Source organism: Scylla paramamosain, chromosome 35 (genome assembly GCF_035594125.1).
Source record: "Scylla paramamosain isolate STU-SP2022 chromosome 35, ASM3559412v1, whole genome shotgun sequence".
NCBI lineage: Eukaryota > Metazoa > Arthropoda > Malacostraca > Decapoda > Portunidae > Scylla > Scylla paramamosain.
In genome coordinates, this window is record NC_087185.1 from 12,892,763 (window position 1) to 12,914,163 (window position 21,401).

A 21,401-nucleotide genomic window follows, 5' to 3' on the forward strand; every position below is an offset into this window, starting at 1 on the left:
GATCTCCGCATTATTGGAAATACACTTTACAACAGAGACGTGATTACAAGCCAATACATAATCACTTTTATCACCATTACTATAGCCTGAAGAGCAACGCAGACTAGAGACAGGCATAACAAACTCTATGGCTCTAACAGATGACTTACACACTGTTAGAAATACACTTTAAAACAAAGACAAGATTACAGGCCCATATATAATCACTCTTATCACCACTACTGTAGACTATAGTGGACCCTACACGATCAATATTATTGGCACAATATACTGACTCATTTTCATTGTGCAATAAAATATCAAGCTCATTTTGATGTCTTCAATATATTGTGTCATTCTTCAATACCGCCCCTTCAGTCAATAATATTGTACAATACGGAATATTGCGCAATAATACTGATCGTGTAGGATCAGCTTATCGAGCAACGCAGACTAGAGAGAGGCATAACAAACTCTATGGGTCTAACAGATGACTTCCACGCCGTCAGACATCTGTTTTACGAGAGCGATCACTGGCAGAGGAGCGGAGAGCAGTGCAGTGTGGCGGTCACCACTATGCGGGTGGAGTAACAGTCCCCTTGCAGTAGTTTCCGCAGCATTAAACCCAGGTAGAGGTTCGTCTGGAGTCTAGACACTGGCAGGCTGAGGAAGCGAAGTGCAAGGCAGGCAGGTGTAGGGAGAAGCAGAAGTGAGGTGTGAATAAGACTGTGGTGGATTTAGGTGCGTGTTATGAGGAATTAGTGTAGAATGACAGGGGAGAGGGATTAGTGTAGACAATGTAGAATGTCAAGAGTGTAGAGATGATTAAGAAAGAAAAATGCAGAGACGGTATGTGAGTGGAGAAACAAAAGCAAGGTGTAAATAAGTGTCAAAAGGGATTAATGAAGAATGACAAGGATGCAGAGATCATTAGGTACTGTCATGTCAGGAAAGAACAGTGTAGCTAGAAGCGGAAGTGTATGGTGATTCAATAACGTGCTAGGAGGGATTAGTAAGGAGAAGACTAGAGAGAAAAAAAGTAAAGGACTTAGACACTGCCAGGCTGAGAAAGAACATAAACATGTAGTAAGGAACTGGAGGTGAGAAGTAAATAAGTGTATGAATGATGCAAGTCAAGGAGAAAAAGAGGAAAGTAACAAGAAGCTGAAAATGTATCAAACTGGTAGACAAAAGTAGAAAAGATTTCAAGATATGCACGTGTATCTTAAGTAAATAAAGAAATGCTTAAAATAATGATGAATGTGTGGCTAGACGAGAATTAAAGAGGATTTCCAAAGGTGCAATGAATATTTTACGTCAATAAAGCAGGATTTTTTTTTTCTGATAAATTAATTTCTGGAAGCCTTGAAGGAAGAAACGATGCTGTAATGCTGACGAAATAACATATGACTTGCTTTAAGGGGATGGCGCGAGCTGATGGGAGAAGTCAGCGTTAGTAAAGAAAACACCGAGATGTCTGTGATAGTGCAATTTAAGTTAGGCTGGCAGTAAATAATGTTAAGAAATTAATAACTAAGAAGACAGCTTGGATGTATTTACAAATCTCTCTCTCTCTCTCTCTCTCTCTCTCTCCTCTCTCTCTCTCTCTCTCTCTCTCTCTCTCTCCTCTCTCTCTCTCTCTCTCTCTCTCTCTCTCTCTATCTCTCTCTGTTTTTTTTTAAATCTGATCTACTCGAATTCAGTAACAAACAAAAAGCGCCCCACAATCAACAGTAAGGACTTCAGTACAAAGATCAAAATGTTTGAAAAACCTGCACCGTGTTATAAAAAGAGCATATTTTGAGTTACACCAGCAAGGGATTGTATTTTTTTCTTTTGTCTCGTAATACTCGTACTCCATTTTTCACAATTCCTGCTTGTAATACTGAAATTTAAAAAAAATGAGCGAAACTTTAACTTTTATTTGTATTCATTTTATTTTAATTTCCTAACAGTACTAGAAACGCATCTTTTCGTGCGATTCAATCTTGGCAACGGACGCTCGCTGCTGCAGTGATTAGAAGACAGCTCCGGTTTCTTAGTTATTTTCCATACAACCTTCTTCTAATGATTGGTACGGAAATTCATAGCTGAATGAGATAAGACGTTAGGTTTTCTAAGACTGGAACCAATGACACATAAAGTCGCCGTTTCTTCTTTTCCTAATAGATGTCGTTTTTCGACACGAATTTCTTAACCTCAAGGAACACTAAAAAAAATAAAATAAATAAATAAAAATAAAATAAAATAAGATAAAATAAAATAAAAAGATAATGAAATAAATAAATACATAGATAAAAAAAATAAATAAAGATGGATCTTTTTTTATAGAACTGGTATTTATGTACACAAATAATCACCATTTTTAGACATTAATATTATATTTTATTTTATTTTTGTTTTGTTTATTTTACTTTATTTTTTTATTTATTTCTTATTTCATTTCATTGTTTTTATGTCAGTCATTTTCTATAGGAATTTACTAATGCGGGACGAAAAGATGTATTAACAAATCGGCAAGACACTTTTTTTTCTGGAACACACACACACAATAAAAAAAAAACGTCACTCTTGTCTTTGTAATAGTTTCTCGTCCCCACACCAGCTGCCTTTCACAATATTTTTTATTTTATTTTCTTATCTCGGCCCTCCTCTATAGGAATTTACTAATACGCGACAAAAAGGTGTACTAACAAATCGGCAAGACACTTTTTTCTGGAAGACACAAACACACCCACACACACAAAAAAAAGCCGTCACTCTTGTCTTTGTAATAGTTCTGCCTTTCATACAAGTTTTCTAGCCACTAAACAAAAAAACGTATCGGAGAGAACATGTCTTTCAACACACAAAAATTAGTGATTCGTAATAAGTTCCTTGCATTCCATCCATGTTTTCATTTGCTCTGATCCCGAGTCAGCAAATACACAGGAACAAAAAATCTTTTCCGAGACGCAAAGTGAAATCATTCTTATGTTTAGATAATAATGTTGAGCCGGCAACCTTTCCTCAGCACAGCGTTGACCTTTTCAGTGGCACCAAGACAGCAAAACCTTCGATACTTCTTACTCTTTTTTATCCTCCCCGAGAACCAACACTATTAATTATAACCCGTTAGTACTGTGCGCCGCTCGACTCGTGTTTGGTTCTGCTCTTTATTTCCGGGACTCAACTTGTAACAGTCTTAATTAATACTCAACTATTATACGACTTGATTTTTTTTTTTTTTTTTCCCTCTCCACACGATCACGTCATTGGGTTTATACACAGAGACAAGTTCCTTTTTCCAGTAAACTGAAATGCCACCACACACGTCACTTGGTCAATATATAGGCATTTTTTTTTTTCATGCAATTATTATGTTTCCCACACGTAATTTTCTAATAATATATATATCACACACGTCACTCGATAGATATACACCACTACACACGTCAATTAGTCGTTGCATAATTATAATTCAATCCTTTTTTTTTTTTAGTTAATAAACATACACTGTATCAGACACGTCATTTCGTCGATGCAAAGATAAGTCAATCCTTTTTTTTTTTTTTTCATAAGTAGACATAAATTATAAGAACCATTTCATCGATACGCAAAAAAAGACAACTCAATCTCTCCCATAAACATCAACACATACGTAAAAAAGCATCAACATAACCAACACAATCAATCACCATCCAAACTTTCACCAAACACAAGACAAGTCCGTGCCTGGTCTTTTCTCTCCATCTCTCAGTCTCCTTTTTTTTTTTTTTTTTTTTTTTTTTTACCAGTGTACCGCGGCGTCCACTGTCTTGTCCTTCATAGCGCCGACTTAGATTCCAAACATGCCTGGACGTTCCTTTCAGTCCTGCAATTGGGACGGTTCTGCGGCGAGGGGGAGCGGTTCGTCTCACGCTAGGAATGTTCGAACGCTGGTTTCAGTACAACGAGGAGGAGGAGGAGGAGGAGGAGGAGGAGGAGGAAGAGGAGGAGGAGGAGGAGGAGGAGGAGGAAGGGGACAGAGCAGTAGGAGGAATGGAGTAGGGGTGAAAGAGACGAAGGAAGAAAGGATGAAGAGGAAGAAACACAAAGGAAGAGGAAAGAAGGAGGAGGAATGGAGTAGAAGAGGTGAAAGAGATGAAGAAAGAAAGGAAGGACAGGAGGAAATGCAAAGGAAGAAGAGATAAGGAGAAACAGAGCGGAGGACGTGGAGGAGACGCAGCTGAGAAAGGAAGGAAAGAGAGCAGGAGTGCAAAGAAGAGGAGATAGGTAATAAGAGAAAGAAAGAGAAGAAGGAGGACTGATAATGGAGATTAGGGCGAGAAGAGGGTCGCGAGGGAAGACAAGGAGGAGGAGGAGGATGAGGAAGAGGGAGAGTAGAATGGATGGGAAGGGAGATGGAGGAGAAGGCGGCGACGGAAGAGGAGGAGAGAAGTGAATGGAGACGGAGGAAGAGGAGGAGGAAGAGGAGGAGGAGGGAAGAGAACTAGATATTAATTACTTGTCATACGCAGAAACTGGACACTCCAACTGCCCTTACCATCTGCTATTATTAGGTCATTCTCTCTCTCTCTCTCTCTCTCTCTCTCTCTCTCTCTCTCTCTCTCTCTCTCTCTCTCTCTCTCTCTCTCATCATATTATATCCATTTGTGCCTTTAAAACAGTCACATTATTTACTCTTCCCTTTTCCTCTCTCATTCTTCTTCTCTTCTTCCTCCTCCTCTTCTTTCTTCTCTCTCCCATTCTCTTCGCGTGTTAGTTATGATTTATTTTTCTCCTCGTCTTTGTTGTCCACTTTTCTTTTCCTTTCTTTGACTTATTATTTTTTTTTTTTTTACGATATTGGTGTTTAATATGATTTTATACGTGCAAAGAATCCAAGTACTTTTCATTACTTCTATTATCATCATTATTATCATTATCATTATTATTATTATTATTATTATTATTATTATTATTTATTATTATTATTATTATTATTATTACTACTACTACTACTACTACTACTACTACTACTACTACTACTACTACTACTACTACTACTACTACTACATTTTATTTTACGTTGCTAAAGGAAAAGTGAATAAGTACAAACCTCTCTCTCTCTCTCTCTCTCTCTCTCTCTCTCTCTCTCTCTCTCTCTCTCTCTCTCTCTCTCTCTCTCTCTCTCTCTCTCTCTTTCATTTCACAAGGAACACAAGGAAAGCAAGCGATCGAGCGAGAGCGAGAGCGAGAGAGAGAGAGAGAGAGAGAGAGAGAGAGAGGAAGAGAGAGAGAGAGAGGACGAGAGAGAGAGAGAGAGAGAGAGACGGAGAGAGAGAGAGACATAAAATAAATCGGTTACTCACCCCTACAAACTATAAAGGGAATTAGAAGACGGAAGAAAGGGAGGGAAGAAGAAGAAGAAGCAGAAGAAGAAGAAGAAGAAGAAGAAGAAGAAGAAGAAGAAGAAGAAGAAGAAGAAGAAGAAGATGAAGATGAAGAAGAAGCAGTAGCAGTGACAGGAAAAGGAGAAAGAATTAAATAGATAATGGAGAAGCTAAAGAAGGAAAACAACAAGAAAAATAACAGCAACAGCAACAACAGCAACAGCAACAAACAACAACAACAACAACAACAACAACAACAACAACAACAACAACAACAACAACAACAACAACCAGTAACAGTGAACGAAGTAAGGACCAGAACAATGACAACAAGAAAGAAAGAAAAATAAAGGCTTGAAAAAAAAGATCAGGCAGAGAGGCAGGCAGTAGTCAGTCAGGCATCCATCTTGGTAATCAATCAGAGAGGAAGAAGAAGAAATATTCATATCTTTTCCTTCTCCCTATGGTAGTTATTTCCTCCCATATAACCATTTTCCCTCCTTAAATTGAGGCGCTGGATGTTTTTCTTATCTTCTTTTATTGCTTTCCACTCCGATGCTCTTCTTTATCCTTTTTTTTTTTTGGAGGGGAGTGGAGGAAAGGAGGGGGGTTAGTGTGTGTGTGTGTGTGTGTGTGTGTGTGTGTGTGTGTGTGTGTGTGTGTGTGTGTGTGTGTGTGTGTGTGTGTGTGTGTGTGTGTGTGTGTGTGTGTGTGTGTGTGTGTGTGTGTGTGTGTGTGTGTGTGTGAGAGAGAGAGAGAGAGAGAGAGAGAGAGAGAGAGAGAGAGAGAGAGAGAGAGAGAGAGAGAGAGAGAGAGAGAGAGAGAGAGAGAAATCCGTGTCTATTTCTGTCTGTTTGTTTCTGTTTTTCCGTCTGTCAGTCATTATCCCAGTGATCTCTCTCTCTCTCTCTCTCTCTCTCTCTCTCTCTCTCTCTCTCTCTCTCTCTCTCTCTCTCTCTCTCTCTCTCAAGCGTCACATGTATATTGTCAAAGTTCCTTATATTTTCCTTCCTTTAAATGTTCCCCTCCGACTTAATATTTTGTTTTCCTCTCTGAGATTTCCGACACACACACACACACACACACACACACACACACACACACACACACACACACACACACACACACACACACACACACACGCTAAAAAAAAATATATATATAAAAAGACATTTTCACACATACGGCCTAAAAAAAAGAAAAAAGATTTCCTTATAGTTGAAAAAGCTGTCTTGCAATTATTATTTTTCCTTGCTTTCCCAAGACTTTCCTGGGCGCGAGTGAGTGGATCTGTCCGGAGAAATTCCCTGTTATTAAAAAAATACACCCGAGTGAGCGAAACAAAATAGTAAATGACGGAAGGTGACTTGGAAACAAATATACGCGAGGAATGACACACGCAGCGCTGTAATCCTTCTAGCTGCGAGCGTGCTGTGAAGTGCTGCCGTCTTCCCAACCTTGAAAATTAAAGAAACGCGGCTCATTCACACAGTAGCGAACAGTAACAACAAAATAAGCGATTGCCGTCTTGCGAAACTTGAAAATTAAAGAAAAGCGGTTGATTCACGAGCGAGCAAGTGTAAAATAAGTGATTCCCGTCTTCCAAACTTTGAAAATAAAAGAAACGTGGCTGATTCACACATTAGCGAACAGTAATAGCATAGAATAAGTGACATCCGTTGTGCGAAACTTGAAAATTAAAGAAACGCCGCTCATTCACGAACTGACGGACAGAAATGTAGACAAGTGATCACCGCCTTGCTAGACCGAGAAAAAAAAAAAAGTAAGAAACGCGGTGCATAAAAACGACCAATAGCAACAAACAGTGCTAGCGTTTTGTCCCACTGAAAAAGAAGGAAAAGGATAACGTGTGTAATTTATCAGGAAACACAGTAACACCAACAAAAAAAAGTTTAACGTCTTACCCAACAGAAAAAAGAAAAAAAAAAGAAAGACTGGTTGTTCATAAAGACACGGAACACTAAAAGGAACCAGTGAACGCGAACACAAACTACTTCCATATATCAACACGAACTCAGAGACAATAAGTGTGAGACGAAATACGAAGTGATCACAATGTCTACCTCTACTACCATCACCGCCGCCAATGGATTTCTCCCTCCCTCTCCTCACCGCTCCACCACCACCACCACCACCACCGCCGCCGCCACCACCACCACCACCTCCTCCTCCCTTTCTGATAAGCGCTCCGACTCTCCTTTAGACAGAAAGGTGGAAGGAGAGGAGGAGGAGGAGGAGGATGGAGAAGAGATTACGACTGGTGAAAGTCAAGACTCACTTCCCTTCCCCGTCACACACACGCCAGAGCAGCGTCCCCACAGCACGCCACAGCCACCCTCCGCTGTGTGGGCCGCGCGGGGGACGCCAGGAGACTTCAACACAGCAGACACGAGGCTCCTGGGTCCTGCTGTGCCTCCCTGCTCGTGTGGCACAGACAGGGAGCAGCGGGAATTCACGAAGCCATCACCGGAATCAGATAACAGTGAAGAGGACGATGATAGCACGTGGTTAGCAGACGAGGAGACGCCGCTCATAATGCTGAAGGAAGGAGGCAGTAAATATAAGAGGAGAAGGAGGAGAAAGAGGAGTGAAGAAGTAATTAGCGAGGGTACCAAGAGACGACCATGTGGAACACCTTTATGCGCTGCTGTGATTCTCTCCCTCCTCTCCACAGCATCAGGTGAGTGCTAATTAGGGACACAGGTGAGGCAGCGGTGGAGGGTGGAAGGGTGGAAGGGAAGGGATGCATGAATGGTGGAAGAACAGGGCGACATTTGAGGGCAGGAAACGAAAGGATTATATTAGTAAGGTCCATATCCATTTTTCTTCCTCATCACGTATCCCTCATCAAGACAGGAGAGTGGAGAGGGGAAGGGCGCGACAGAAGGACAGACAGTGAGTGAAAAATAGACACAGTTGGAGGAGTTGCATGATTTTCCCGTCTATTGTTCCTTCATTCCATCATAACAGGAAAGATAAAATAGGACAAAATAGGTGGGACGGGGCGGAAATATGGACAAAATAGTAAAATAAATAAATAAATAAATAGACAGGTGTTTTCAGGATCTAGTGTGCATGATAATTTTCTTGTTTATTATTCCTTTATTCCATTATAACAACAAGGAAGACAAAATAGCGGCAGGACGGGATGGAAAGATGGACAATAGATAACTAAAAAAAAAAAAAAAAAAGAAAACATAAAAACACAAAAGGTTCCAAGACTTAGTGTGCAGGATTTCCTTATCTGTTATTATTCTTTCATTTCATAACAAAAAGAAAGACAGAATAGGGGAGAGGGAAACGGAAAGATAAACAATGGAGAACAGAAAAAAAATAAGACAGGTGCTTTTATGGGTTAGTGTGCATGATTTATACTATTATGGGGATGGGTAGGAATGGAAACAAAGCACAGAAAAGTAAAGAGGACACGAGGGAGAGGGAAAATGTGATAGCAGGTAATATTCTCGTAAAATGAAGCAGAGTGGCGCATGCTTCCTTTCCTCATTTCCAATTCAGAAAAGGTAAAATTTCAGAAGCAAAGTCACGCATTACATAACGCGCTGCCTCGGTGCACAGCTCCGGCTCTTTCATGCCAAAAATAGTAAAAAAGAAAAAAATTGAAATAAAATTATAATGATGATGATGATGATGGTAATGATGACAATAACAAAAACAATAATAATAATAGTAGTAGCAGTAGTAATACTTAATAATAATAATAATAATAATAATAATAATAATAATAATAATAATAATAATAATAATAATAATAATAATAACAAAATGATAACAAGAAAAACAAAAAAGAAATTTTAACAATTAAATAAGTATATATGAAAAAAATATATAAAAAAAACATAAATAAATAAACAAATAAATCAAAAGAAATAAATGAGCAGTAAATCATGAAACTTGAAACAAAACAAAAATGAATAAAAAATAAAACAAAACAAAATAAACAAACAAAAAACACAAATAAAGAAATAAATACATAATTCATTTAATAAAAAAGGAAGCACAAATAAAGTATCCTCCGTGGCAAGGTGGACACAAAGACAGCCTCCTCCACAGGTGTTGCCAGGCTGCCCGCGTCACACTCCCCGCGATCGTCCCCCACAACACTCCCTGCAGCAATAACCTCATGATAAGTTACGCGGAGTTAGGTCACACTGGGGAGCTTAGCAAAATGGAAAATAGTATTGGCAAAATCGTGTGGAATTTGCAAAGGAGGTTTTCCAGGAATTGTTTACTGCGGAACATACAAGGGAGAATAAACGACTGGCTGTGTGCATTGTGCGTTCATCACTCCAGACTCCAGCCCCACGCATGCCATTCTACCGGGAAGCCAGCAAGGAATATAAGTCATCTCTCATCACAGGAGTTTCTGAATATGGCCTTTAATCATTTCCCTTGAAGCTATGACTATCCCATCCCGATGCAAGCCAACCTAACCTTCTCTTACACTGTCACAAACGCGGCTAAACTGCCTATTTATAATACAATTATATTTTCACCAAACGGAGACAGGGAATTCTTAACGTAGCTTTTACTTTTTTTTCACTAACAAACAAGACAACTTATTTGATTCACTAAATTCTATAAAGCAAAGTGTTTACCAAGGGAATCTCGCAATATAACCTTTGCTTCTCAGTCATGACATTTGTTTTTCCGCTGCATCTGTCACTTAAAGTACAGAATAACGATAAAAAAAAATCTTAATTTACTAAATTTACAACTCATTTAGTAAATAACCATGACTTTTTCTTCACTAAATTCGCTACATGACTACATTTTTTTATCTATTTATTTTCATTGTTTTATTTTTATTTTACCAGAGAAGTGTCTCAATATAACTGCTATGTTTTAACAAATTGCCGTGACATTATTTCCCGATCGTAAAGCTGTCACGAACACGAAACCACAAGTTGTCCCTTTGTCTTTCCAACGAAAATAGCAAATCATTTACATTTTTTTTTTTTACCACAAAATACATTTGCCACCGTGGCGCTTTGAAGCGAATATCCGTGAAAACGTTCCCTGTTCGCTAAATCTTCCAGTAACACAAAACAAGGTAAACAAAAATCGCCCTTTTATCATTACAATGAAGATAATAAAGAACATAAACACGTTAATATAAAAAGAAAAAAAAACATATTGAAGTAAGTTTACTATAACCTTTCCAATAAATAACAAAAAATTACAACTGGGTAAATCTGGTGATAACACACAGCCAGAAATCACCCATTTGTCTTTACAACGAAGCCAATAAAGCACAAAAATTACTTAAAATACAAAATTCTGACCATCGCTATTTATATAACCTTTACTTTACAATAAATTAGACAACCTTTCCTGTTCATTAAATCTACCAAATAAAATAAAAGTTAAAATAACCCATGCATTTTTACAAGCATTGTAATAAAACACCAAAATCACTTAATGCACAAAATCTTGACCACAAGAACATATACAAACTTTGCTTGAAAAATAAAAATCTTACTAGTTAAATATACAAATCGACATTTTATAATAAAAATGTAGATTATAAATCACCAAAATCATACGATATATAAAGGCTTAACCATAAGAAGATAAATAGCTCCTAAAAATAAATAAGACAACACTTCTTACTAACGAAATTTGCTAATAACACAAAACCAAAACCAGCCATTTATCTTTACAACGAAGAAAATAAAACACCAAAAATCACTAAATCACCATATCTGAAACTCAGGAATGTATATAACCTTTACTTTAAAAAGAAAAAAATTACTTGTCAAGTCTGCCAAGATAGCTGAACCAAATATATGCCATCTATCTTTAAATCGAAGATAACAAAACTAAACACACCAAATTTTAACCGCAGGAACATAATATAACCTTTACTCTTTTCAATGTATAACCCTGACAATTTTTCTCTTCAATATACGTATAACCGCGGCATTAATACATTGACTCGCTAAACTCACAAGCCACGTAACACTCTTCTCTTCTTTGCCCGTCACTCACTCTAAAAGGTACAGGCGGAACAAAAAACGGTCACCACGGAAGACTAATCATATTATTGTTCCGAGGGATTAAAAATGGGAAAAAAAAGTAGGAAAAATATTTGTATCCTGCAATAAAATGTAACAGATATTTACTCATCGTAGCCAGGCTCACAATAACGGAATAATAAAAATTTTCATAAAAGCTTAATGGGTTGGCTTCTCTCTCTCTCTATCTCTCTCTCTCTCTCTCTCTCTCTCTCTCTCTCTCTCTCTCTCTCTCTCTCTCTCTCTCTCTCTCTCTCATTTCAAATAACAGCAGATATATGTTTTTTTTTTTTTTAGTTTACGTCGTCACAAAAAAGGCTCGCTGATAATTACACAAACAATAAAATAAGATCAAAACTTACATAATGATGATGATGATAGAATAATAAAAAAAAATAATAATAATAATAATAATAATAAGAATAATAATAATAATAATAATAATAATAATAATAATAACAATAACAAGAACAGCAATAACAATAACAAACATTGACGATATTTGCAGATTAAATTACTTCCATGATTCAGATATTTTTCAGCAGCAAAAAACTTTATTACAATTTATGGATCCTCTCTCTCTCTCTCTCTCTCTCTCTCTCTCTCTCTCTCTCTCTCTCTCTCTCTCTCTCTCTCAACACACACAAACAGAATATTAATAAAAAACGTAAGTACTCGCCTGCTTAATCAATCAATACCAAAGCTACGTATGTATTAATAATAACATCAATACCATAATTACATCACTCTAAATGATACCCAAATTACTTCCACTTCTTTCTTCCTCCATTGAACACCTGCAGTCCAGTGACAAGGAATGGACTTGTGGGGGGAGGGGGTAAAAATGGAAATGAGAAGGAAAGAGAAAGAGAAAGAAATAAAAACAGGAAGGTCAAGGGGGAAGAGGAGGAGAATAAGGAATGTACGGGAGAAAGAATTGGAAGAGATATTGAAAATGTCACACGGGAACGAGAAAGAGAGAACAAGAAAACAGGAGAAAAGTGCGAGGGCGAGGGGAGAGAGAGAGAGAGAGAGAGAGAGAGAGAGAGAGAGAGAGAGAGAGAGAGAGAGAGAGAGAGAGAGAGAGAGAGTCTGAAAGGAGAGGCTGAAGGGAAAAGACGAAGTAGGAAAAGTAAGAGGAGGAGGAGGAGGAGGAGGAGGAGGAGGAGGAGGAGGAGGAGGAGGAGGAGGAGGAGGAGGAGGAGGAGGAGGAGGATATGAGAGAGAAGAGGTAAAGGAGGAGGAGGAGGAGGAGGAGGAGGAGGAGGAGGAGGAGGAGGAGGAGGATATGAGAGAGAAGAGGTAAAGGAGGAGGAGGAGGAGGAGGGGCGCGAAGGAGTAAGAGGGGGAGGGGGGAAAGGAGGCATTTAAGAGGTGTGAGGAGAGTCGCTGGGAGGTGAGGGAGGTAAGGGGGGTGAGGGAGGGAGTGGGCGGAGCGAAAAGGCGTGGTGGATGGGCCGCGGTAGGTGGGCGGGGATTGGGCGGGGTCAGGGGGGGCGGGGCGGGGCGGGAGGGTGAGGGGCGGGGCTACTCGACGAAGAAAATCAAACCTGGGAGAGAGAGAGAGAGAGAGAGAGAGAGAGAGAGAGAGAGAGAGAGAGAGAGAGAGAGAGAGAGAGAGAGAGAGAGAGGATAAATAAATAGACAGACAGATATAGATAAATACATAGATAAATAAATAGAAAAGATAGATATAGATAGATAGGTAAATAGATAGATAGATAGATGGATAGATAGGCAGAAAAAAGCAGAGAGACAGATAGACAGATAGATAGATAGATACATAGATGAATAGATAGATAGATAGATAAAAGTTAAATGCCAGAGAGAGAGAGAGAGAGAGAGAGAGAGAGAGAGAGAGAGAGAGAGAGAAAAAAAATTACAATACTTTCCCATTAATTTCTAAGCGAGATTATTTTTGTCCCCAAATCAAACGAATCTTTAACTTTATTTTAAGTAATGATATTTTTCCTCTCTCTCTCTCTCTCTCTCTCTCTCTCTCTCTCTCTCTCTCTCTCCTCTCTCCTCTCTCCTCTCTCTCTCTCTCTCTCTCTCTCTCTCTCTCTCTCTCTCTCTCTCTCTCTCCACTTAACCCAAATTCCTGAAAGCGAATGAAAGTGGACAGGGAAAGCATGAATAACTATAAAGAATAAAAAGTATTGATAAAAAAATAGAAAGAGAGGAAAAAAAAAGGCAAGGGAACAGAAGGAAAAGAAAATGCAGAGGAACCAAGAAAAATGAAAGTTTGTAAAAAAAGAAGAGAAGATAGTTTCCAATGTAAGGGGGAGGGAGTGTGGAAGAGAAGCGATAAGGAAATAAAAGAATGAAAGAGAGGGAGAGTGAGAAGGGAAAAAGGAGAGATGCGACTGTGCTCGTGTTGGACAGAGAGAGAGAGAGAGAGAGAGAGAGAGAGAGAGAGAGAGAGAGAGAGAGAGAGAGAGAGAGAGAGAGAGAGAGAGAGAGAGAGAGAGAGAGAGAATCTTATCTTCTAATTTATTTTCCTTTCCTTTCCTTGATGTCTTGACCTTATGTTCAAGCCACTCCGAAAGATATCAGTGCCTTGACCTAGAGAGAGAGAGAGAGAGAGAGAGAGAGAGAGAGAGAGAGAGAGAGAGAGAGAGAGAGAGAGAGAGAGAGAGAGAGAGAGAGAGAGAGAGAGAGAGAGAGATGGCTTTACTTATCTTCTATTAAGGTCGTAGTGAATTTAATATATATATTTTTTTGCGAGAACACGCTGAACACTATCTAATAAGTGATAAATAAATGAATAATGAAAATTTGAACCAAACATACTGAATAAATAAATAAATAAATACAGTCTAGACAATAATGAAAGTATAAGCGATAATGAATGAAAGATAACACTACACACACACAGGATAATGGAGCGTTATATCCTGACTCGCTGAATATGCATCACACCAGCTGACGGTCGCGATCTTTGGCGTGGGTCTTTCAAAACACGTAAGCGGCGTGTTTTTTCTATTCCCCAAGCTGTTATGGAGCGTCCCTGTGTGTTTAGCAGCGCAGTGGACAGCATGGGGCTTGTGCAAATAGACTATGTATCTAGCCAGGCCGACAGAGGCTCACTTCCCCCCCACGCAGCCGTCGGGCCACGCTACACACACCCCTTGAAAACATTAATAAAGCCACGCACACTGAACGCAAATTATTGTATCACGTAATTTTAGGGAAGTTTATACGGTTAGTGTTTAGGCTTTTTGCGGCGCCTGATATATTTACTGAGTTTGAACGTTGAATATTGAATGTTATTTTGGGAAGTCTGCGTACAGCTTCGGTCTTAAGCCTTTTCACTGCAATTCAAATGTTTTCTGACAGTGATCGTTAAATAGTGAACGCAGATTTTTGGTAGGGTTCATATTTTTGCTTTCAGTTATTTCACTGCACTTAGAGCGTTTCTGAATGATTGATAAATACTGAACCTGGATAATTGGGAGTTTATATTTTGTCTTATGTTATTTCACTGCTTCTAAAATGTTTCCTAAATGTGGTTGTTAAATAGTGAACGCGGATGTTTGGTAAAGTTTATATTTTTACCTTAAGGGATTTCCTGAGTGACGAATATCAGACGTTTACATCATGGATACGTATTTTTGTTGTTCTTTTCTTTTTTTTTTCGCGGTGCTTATAACATATCCTGAGCAACTGTTGAGTATTGAAAGTATATTTTAGGGAAACTTTACTCGTCCAAATTCATTAAGCTTTCATCAGTCTTTTCACAGTACTTACACCGACTGCTAAGAGTAAAGGTTAAATAGTGACAGTAGATTTTAGAAAAGGTTACATTTGTTCTTTCATCTTTTCAGCACAAAATATTTCATAAGATTAAACGTTCAATCCGTTGGGTTTCATTCATGTCACAGCTCTTTCAACGTATTCCAAAAGTGACCGCCAAACACTGAATGCTGAACATCAATCACTCTGGTCTTCAGTTCGTTTCCGGCCATTACAACGCCTCCTGATGGTAACTGTTGAATATTAAGCGTAACTGACCACATGAAATAGTATTGCGAGTTCGCGTTAATACTTCATGGAGAGGCAAGACGGATGAATATGTCATGGCGCTTAATGCCAACAAGACCTTTTAATAAATTACACAAATCGCATTACTTGTTTTGAGGTAGTAATGCGTGCAAACCAAAAGTGACCGGGCTTGAAAAGTGCCGCGCCTTGTTATGGATGCTAATTTGCGTCTACCTATACACTGTGACGACCTTACTGGGACTGCAAGGCCACTGAGATGAGGCTTTACTCTGAACCTCGTAGCTTCCTTATATTCATACTTGGGGTTAGATTACTTTACTCGATTCTATGAATTACGAATTGTCATTAATCTGAGTCTCTAGTTTCATACAATTCTGAGAGACAAACGACTATTTATAAAACGTTTTAAAGAGGTTACTCTGATTCAGAGTACAATATCTGCCACAGGGAATATTACAACGCGTTCAAACAGAATGCTATCTGATCTTCCAACAGAGCTGCGTGATTTCTAGGTCTCTGTGACAAAAGCATAACCTCCTTTTACGCGCTTTGTGTAATGCTATAAAAAAAAAAAAAGGTAAGAGAAGAGGAGTACAAATGAAAGCTGAGAATCGAGACTCTATGTAGTACCTCGATTAGTTCCAACTGACAGCTTACTTGCCTCCCTGTACAGCGATATTACTTAAAGCCTCCATGATAAAGCTCAACCTCCATTTATATTTCATGAAATGCGACAGGGAGACAACAAAAAAAAAAAAAAAAAAAACGATAAGAAAATGTAAAATGTTTCCCATAAAAAGAAAAAAACGATAAGAAAATGTAAAATGTTTCCAATAAAAAAAAATGGTTGTAATGTTGTATATTGCTTTTGGAGTTCCATCGTGTCGTCTCGTTGTCAATGTTGTGAGTAGGTCACCCGCTTTCATCATCCGCGATTGTGAGGGATATTAGTAATAGTAGTAGCAGTAGTAGTAGAAGTAGTAGTAGTAGCAGTAGTAGTAGTAGTAGTAGTAGTAGTAGCAATAGTAGTAGTAGTAGTAGTAGTAGTAGTAGTAGTAGTAGTAGTAGTAGTAGTAGTAGTAGTAGCAGTAGTACTAGTAGTAGTAGCAATAGTGGCACCAGCATCATCATCATCATCATCATCATCATCATCATCATCAGCAGCAGCAGCAGCAGCAGCAGCAGCAGCAGCAGCAGCAGCAGTAACATCACCACCATCAGCGCACACACACACACACACACACACACACACACACACACACACACACACACACACACACACACACACACACACACACACACACACACACACACACACTTATTCCTAAACAAACAGCGATTTATGAGGGGCGTCAAACAGGTCCCGCTAACAGGCAAACAACCAACCAAATAAACAAGCAAACAAAGCAGCAAACATGAACGGCCCTTCCTCGCCGGCTGGATAAACAAAGAAATTAATCAACAATAAAATCAATGGAAAATGGATTGAACGAGAAAATGAAGAGTTATGTGTTCTCTCTCTCTCTCTCTCTCTCTCTCTCTCTCTCTCTCTCTCTCTCTCTCTCTCTCTCTCTCTCTCTCTCTCTCTCTCTCTCTCTCTCTCTCTCTCTCTCTCATTAACGTCCATTATTCTATTCAAAACAATTGTATCAATCTTTTCATATCTCCCTTTGTGTCAGTCATACTTTAGTTCAATATCCTCTCTCTCTCTCTCTCTCTCTCTCTCTCTCTCTCTCTCTCTCTCTCTCTCTCTCTCTCTCTCTCTCTCTCTCTCTCTCTCTCTCTCTCTCTCTCTCTCTCTCTCTCTCTCTCTCTCTCTCTCTCTCAGATCTCACTCATTAGTCTCTAATACCTCCACCTCCTTCCTGCATCCACCCTACAGTTCTCTCTCTCTCTCTCTCTCTCTCTCTCTCTCTCTCTCTCTCTCTCTCTCTCTCTCTCTCTCTCTCTCTCTCTCTCTCTCTCTCTCTCAGTCCCTTCTCCCTGCTCACCTTCAAATCTTGCCTCGTTCCCACACGGCACAGATGCAACACCTTAATTCTCTCCTTCTAATTCCTCTACTTCCTGTTCTCTCTCTCTCTCTCTCTCTCTCTCTCTCTCTCTCTCTCTCTCTCTCTCTCTCTCTCTCTCTCTCTCTCTCTCTCTCTCTCTCTCTCTCTCTCTCTCTCTCTCTCTCATGCCCTTTACATTCTTTTCTTTTCAATATGTCCTTTCCCCGTCAGTCCATCTCTCTCTCTCTCTCTCTCTCTCTCTCTCTCTCTCTCTCTCTCTCTCTCTCTCTCTCTCTCTCTCTCTCTCTCTCTCTCTCTCTCTCTCTCTCTCTCTCTCTCTCATCCACGTTTGTGTTCATCCACGTAGAGGGAGGGAAGGGAGGGACGGGGCGGGAAAATTCGAGTAATGTCGCAGTCCTGAAAATTCAATTAACATGGCATGACGGTATCTTCCGTGGGAGACGAACGGGCACCAATAAATCGGTACCGGGACAAAGTAAATGCCGATATACCGAACCCGATAATAAATGAATAGAGAGGGGAGGTGGAGGGCGGGGAAGGTGAGGAGAGGGAGAGGGGAGAAAAGAGAGGCTTGAATAGTAGTAAGCAGAGAGAAATAGTGTGTGTGTGTGTGTGTGTGTGTGTGTGTGTGTGTGTGTGTGTGTGTGTGTGTGTGTGTGTGTGTGTGTGTGTGTGTGTGTGTGTGTGTGTGTGTGTGTGTGTGTGTGTGTGACTACAGATCACATTCCTGCATCATCAAAGAGGTGACAGATGATTGGATTATGAATTTTAATTAAGCCATTTCTTTCTCTTATGAAGTCACAACCTAAAGATGAATTACCTGCGAAACACCTGGTGCGGACGAGATAAAAGTGTCATGAGGCAAAATGAAAATAAAATAACGCAGATAAATACTCTTTTTTTTTTACCTGTTGTACTAAATGACGAGATAAGCAATTTTCTACTTTGTCTACTTTGTTTGCAGGTAATTGATGCTCCCATGATTACGGAATTAAAGGTAATGAATCAGTCTATAATTATTTTACGTTATTTTTTACTTGCATTAACAAAAGTATAAAAATGGGATGATTACTCGCATGACGACAATAGCACATACTGATAACGAAAAGACCCGCTTGAAAACGAATACCAACAAAATAACAAGTAGTAATGGCGTGAATGTCCAAATTAGCAGGAGTACGCGGAGAAAAATTATAACACAGATACAAAAATATGAAAGAGAGATACAATTGTTTTATAAGACCCACCTGTTCAGTGGAGACCGTATCGTGCGTGCGTGCGCAGCTGTTATGTTTTCTGAAATCGTAAGAATAAACACTATTAGTACAAAATTAAACGTATTAAGGAGTTTGCATTCTATCTCAAGCTCTCAAAACCTTTTTCACTACCAGGCAAAAAATTAAACGTGTTGAGGAGTTAGCATGCTATATCAAACTTTCAAAAACTTTCAAAACCTTTCGCTACCAGACAAAATTTCCCAGTCCATCTAAGGCATTTTTGTACTATAATCTTAACTTATGACTGTTGTAAATTATCGAGTTAAAAAGAACGGTGTAAAGATTAAGTTTCCATATCATCCCTGTGCTACAGCCTTCACCTCTGACTTGCGAATTCTCAAGTTAAGTGTTGTGTTGCAAATTAAGGATATAATTTCAAAAGACACCAGTGACAGCGAGTGAAGTGAATGACCGAGTGGTTAAATCTTCCAGTACTTGTTGTTATATTTTGGCTCAATAAATCAGCAAAGGTTACTTAAATCAATCAAATATGTTGAGATGTCTATTCTGCTTGTCAGCCTATCTGTCTGCCTGTCTGTCCCCCCTGTTCTGCCTGTCTGTCTCATTCATTCATACACACACACACACACAGTCATCGGCAAAGGGTTAAATAGCTCTGGACAAAAGATAGAATTAGCCTTCAGTTAAGCGTTTTCTTCCATGTTCATACACTTTTTAGGCTCTCTGAAAGTTAACAAAGGAGGATCGCAGCAGTTAAAGGATTAAATATTAAGCTTTTGATAAATTACACAACCGCAGTCATTATTTAATAATCTTCATTTGATGAAATTGATAAATAGGATGTTGATAAATACTTCATCTGCAGTAATAATCAAGTTCCAAGGAGCATAGAGGAGTACTACTACTACTATTACTACTACTACTACTACTACTACTACTACTACTACTGCTACTACTACTGCTACTACTACTACTACTACTAATGTTATTGTTATCATTATTATTATTATTATTATTATTATTATTATTATTATTATTATTATTATTATTATCATTATTATTATTATCATTATTATTATCATCATTATTATTACTATTATCATCAGATATTTTTGGCCTTAATTATGAATCTGGGTACAATTTCTTTATCATCGTAAACATAATGAACTTCCTTTGGAGAGAGAGAGAGAGAGAGAGAGAGAGAGAGAGAGAGAGAGAGAGAGAGAGAGAGAGAGAGAGAGAGAGAGAGAGAGAGAGAGAGAGAGAGAGAGAGAGAGAGAGAGAGAGAGAGAGAGAGAGAGAGAGAGAGAGAGACTACTGGTACAGGCAATATAAAAAGTAAGAACGTTGCAGATTCACCCTTTACACATACTGCCCAAGGGAGAGAGAGAGAGAGAGAGAGAGAGAGAGAGAGAGAGAGAGAGAGAGAGAGAGAGAGAGAGAGAGAGAGAGAGAGAGAGAGAGAGAGAGAGAGAGAGAGAGAGAGAGAGAGAGAGAGAGAGAGAGAGAGAGAATGTTTGCCTTAAATATCCTAGCTTGTACTCGGCTTTGCATGTTGTGTGAGAGTAGAGGGAGAGAAAGGGAGAGAGGGAGGAAAGCACGTAGCACAGAGAGAGAGAGAGAGAGAGAGAGAGAGAGAGAGAGAGAGAGAGAGAGAGAGAGAGAGAGAGAGAGAGAGAGAGAGAGAGAGAGAGAGAGAGAGAGAGATACATCACTATGAACAAATAGCAATAGATACGGTTCTCTGACTTCCAATCGTTAGACAGACAAATGCAAACTGGAGAGAGGAAAGTGCACGACAAAATATATGTAGCAATAAGAATAAAGTACGCCGGAATTTCTTTGTATTTCTCTCAAGGATGAAGGAAGACACACCGCGAGGAATATAATACTGGTTGTTGTTGTGGTAGAGAGAATTTTACTAGGGTTTTTTTTTCTTCTTGTTGCCTTCCTTGCTGTCTTTGTTATTGTCGTATATGAAAATGTGGTATAGTAGTAGTAGTAGTAGTAGTAGTGGTAATAGTAGTAGTAGTAGTAGTAGTAGTAGTAGTAGTAGTAGTAGTAGTAGTAGTAGTAGTAGTAGTAGTAGTAGTAGTAGTAGTAGTAGTAGTAGTAGTAGTAGTAGTAGCAGCAGCACTAGTAAACAGAAATAGTAAGATCTCACACACACACACACACACACACACACACACACACACACACACACACACACACACACACACACACACACACACTAGCATACGTAAAGTCAAGAAAAATATTAAAAGAATTTCACAGTTAACAATTACACACGAGTCTGCTAACACGCACCAAACACTGTTGCGCAATAAACATTAAACTAGTGTAATTGTCCTTCACAAGTAACGACTTCCAACTTTCCAGGAAAAAAAGAAGGAAAAATTCGCTGAGATGTGAAAAGTGAAAATATTATGACTATTACCAAAAGTTTCCACTCGTAAAAAAAAAAAAATAGAAAATTCTGATGGAAAAAAAAAACTATATAAAAAGATGAGATGAAACAGGAAAAAAGGATGAAATAAAAAGATACAAATTATAGTAAGGATAAAAAAAATACACATACAAAAAGCAAAATATACAAAGATAAAGTAAAGATAAAACAAATATATGGAATGCATAATAATATAGAATAGATAAAAAAAAAAGGATGCAGAAAAAAATTTAACCACAAAAGAAAATACAGAAAAAAATATATATGTACACACAAGAATAAATCATGAAAATAATACATATCACAGT

The 21,401-nt window shown here is 38.7% G+C and overlaps 1 protein-coding gene and 1 long non-coding RNA gene across 3 annotated transcripts in view; one reads left to right on the top strand and one right to left on the bottom strand.

Annotated features, from left to right (window-relative positions):
• The window catches only part of LOC135090667 (hemicentin-1-like), a 168,270-nt gene that overhangs the window by 6,943 nt on the left and 139,926 nt on the right, over positions 1-21,401 (top strand). The window contains exon 2 of one of the 2 annotated variants that reach the window (XM_063987624.1): positions 6,598-8,034. In XM_063987624.1, the coding sequence (XP_063843694.1) occupies positions 7,410-8,034 (625 nt within the window). In that variant the 5' untranslated portion in view covers positions 6,598-7,409. Of the gene's footprint in view, positions 1-6,501; positions 8,035-21,401 lie in introns of those variants that run through there. The other variant, XM_063987623.1, reaches the window with a different exon arrangement.
• The window catches only part of LOC135090446 (uncharacterized), a 45,160-nt gene continuing 41,551 nt past the window's right edge, over positions 17,793-21,401 (bottom strand). The window contains exon 4 of the long non-coding RNA XR_010261913.1: positions 17,793-18,702. This is a non-coding gene — a long non-coding RNA (uncharacterized LOC135090446). The remainder of the gene's footprint in view (positions 18,703-21,401) is intronic.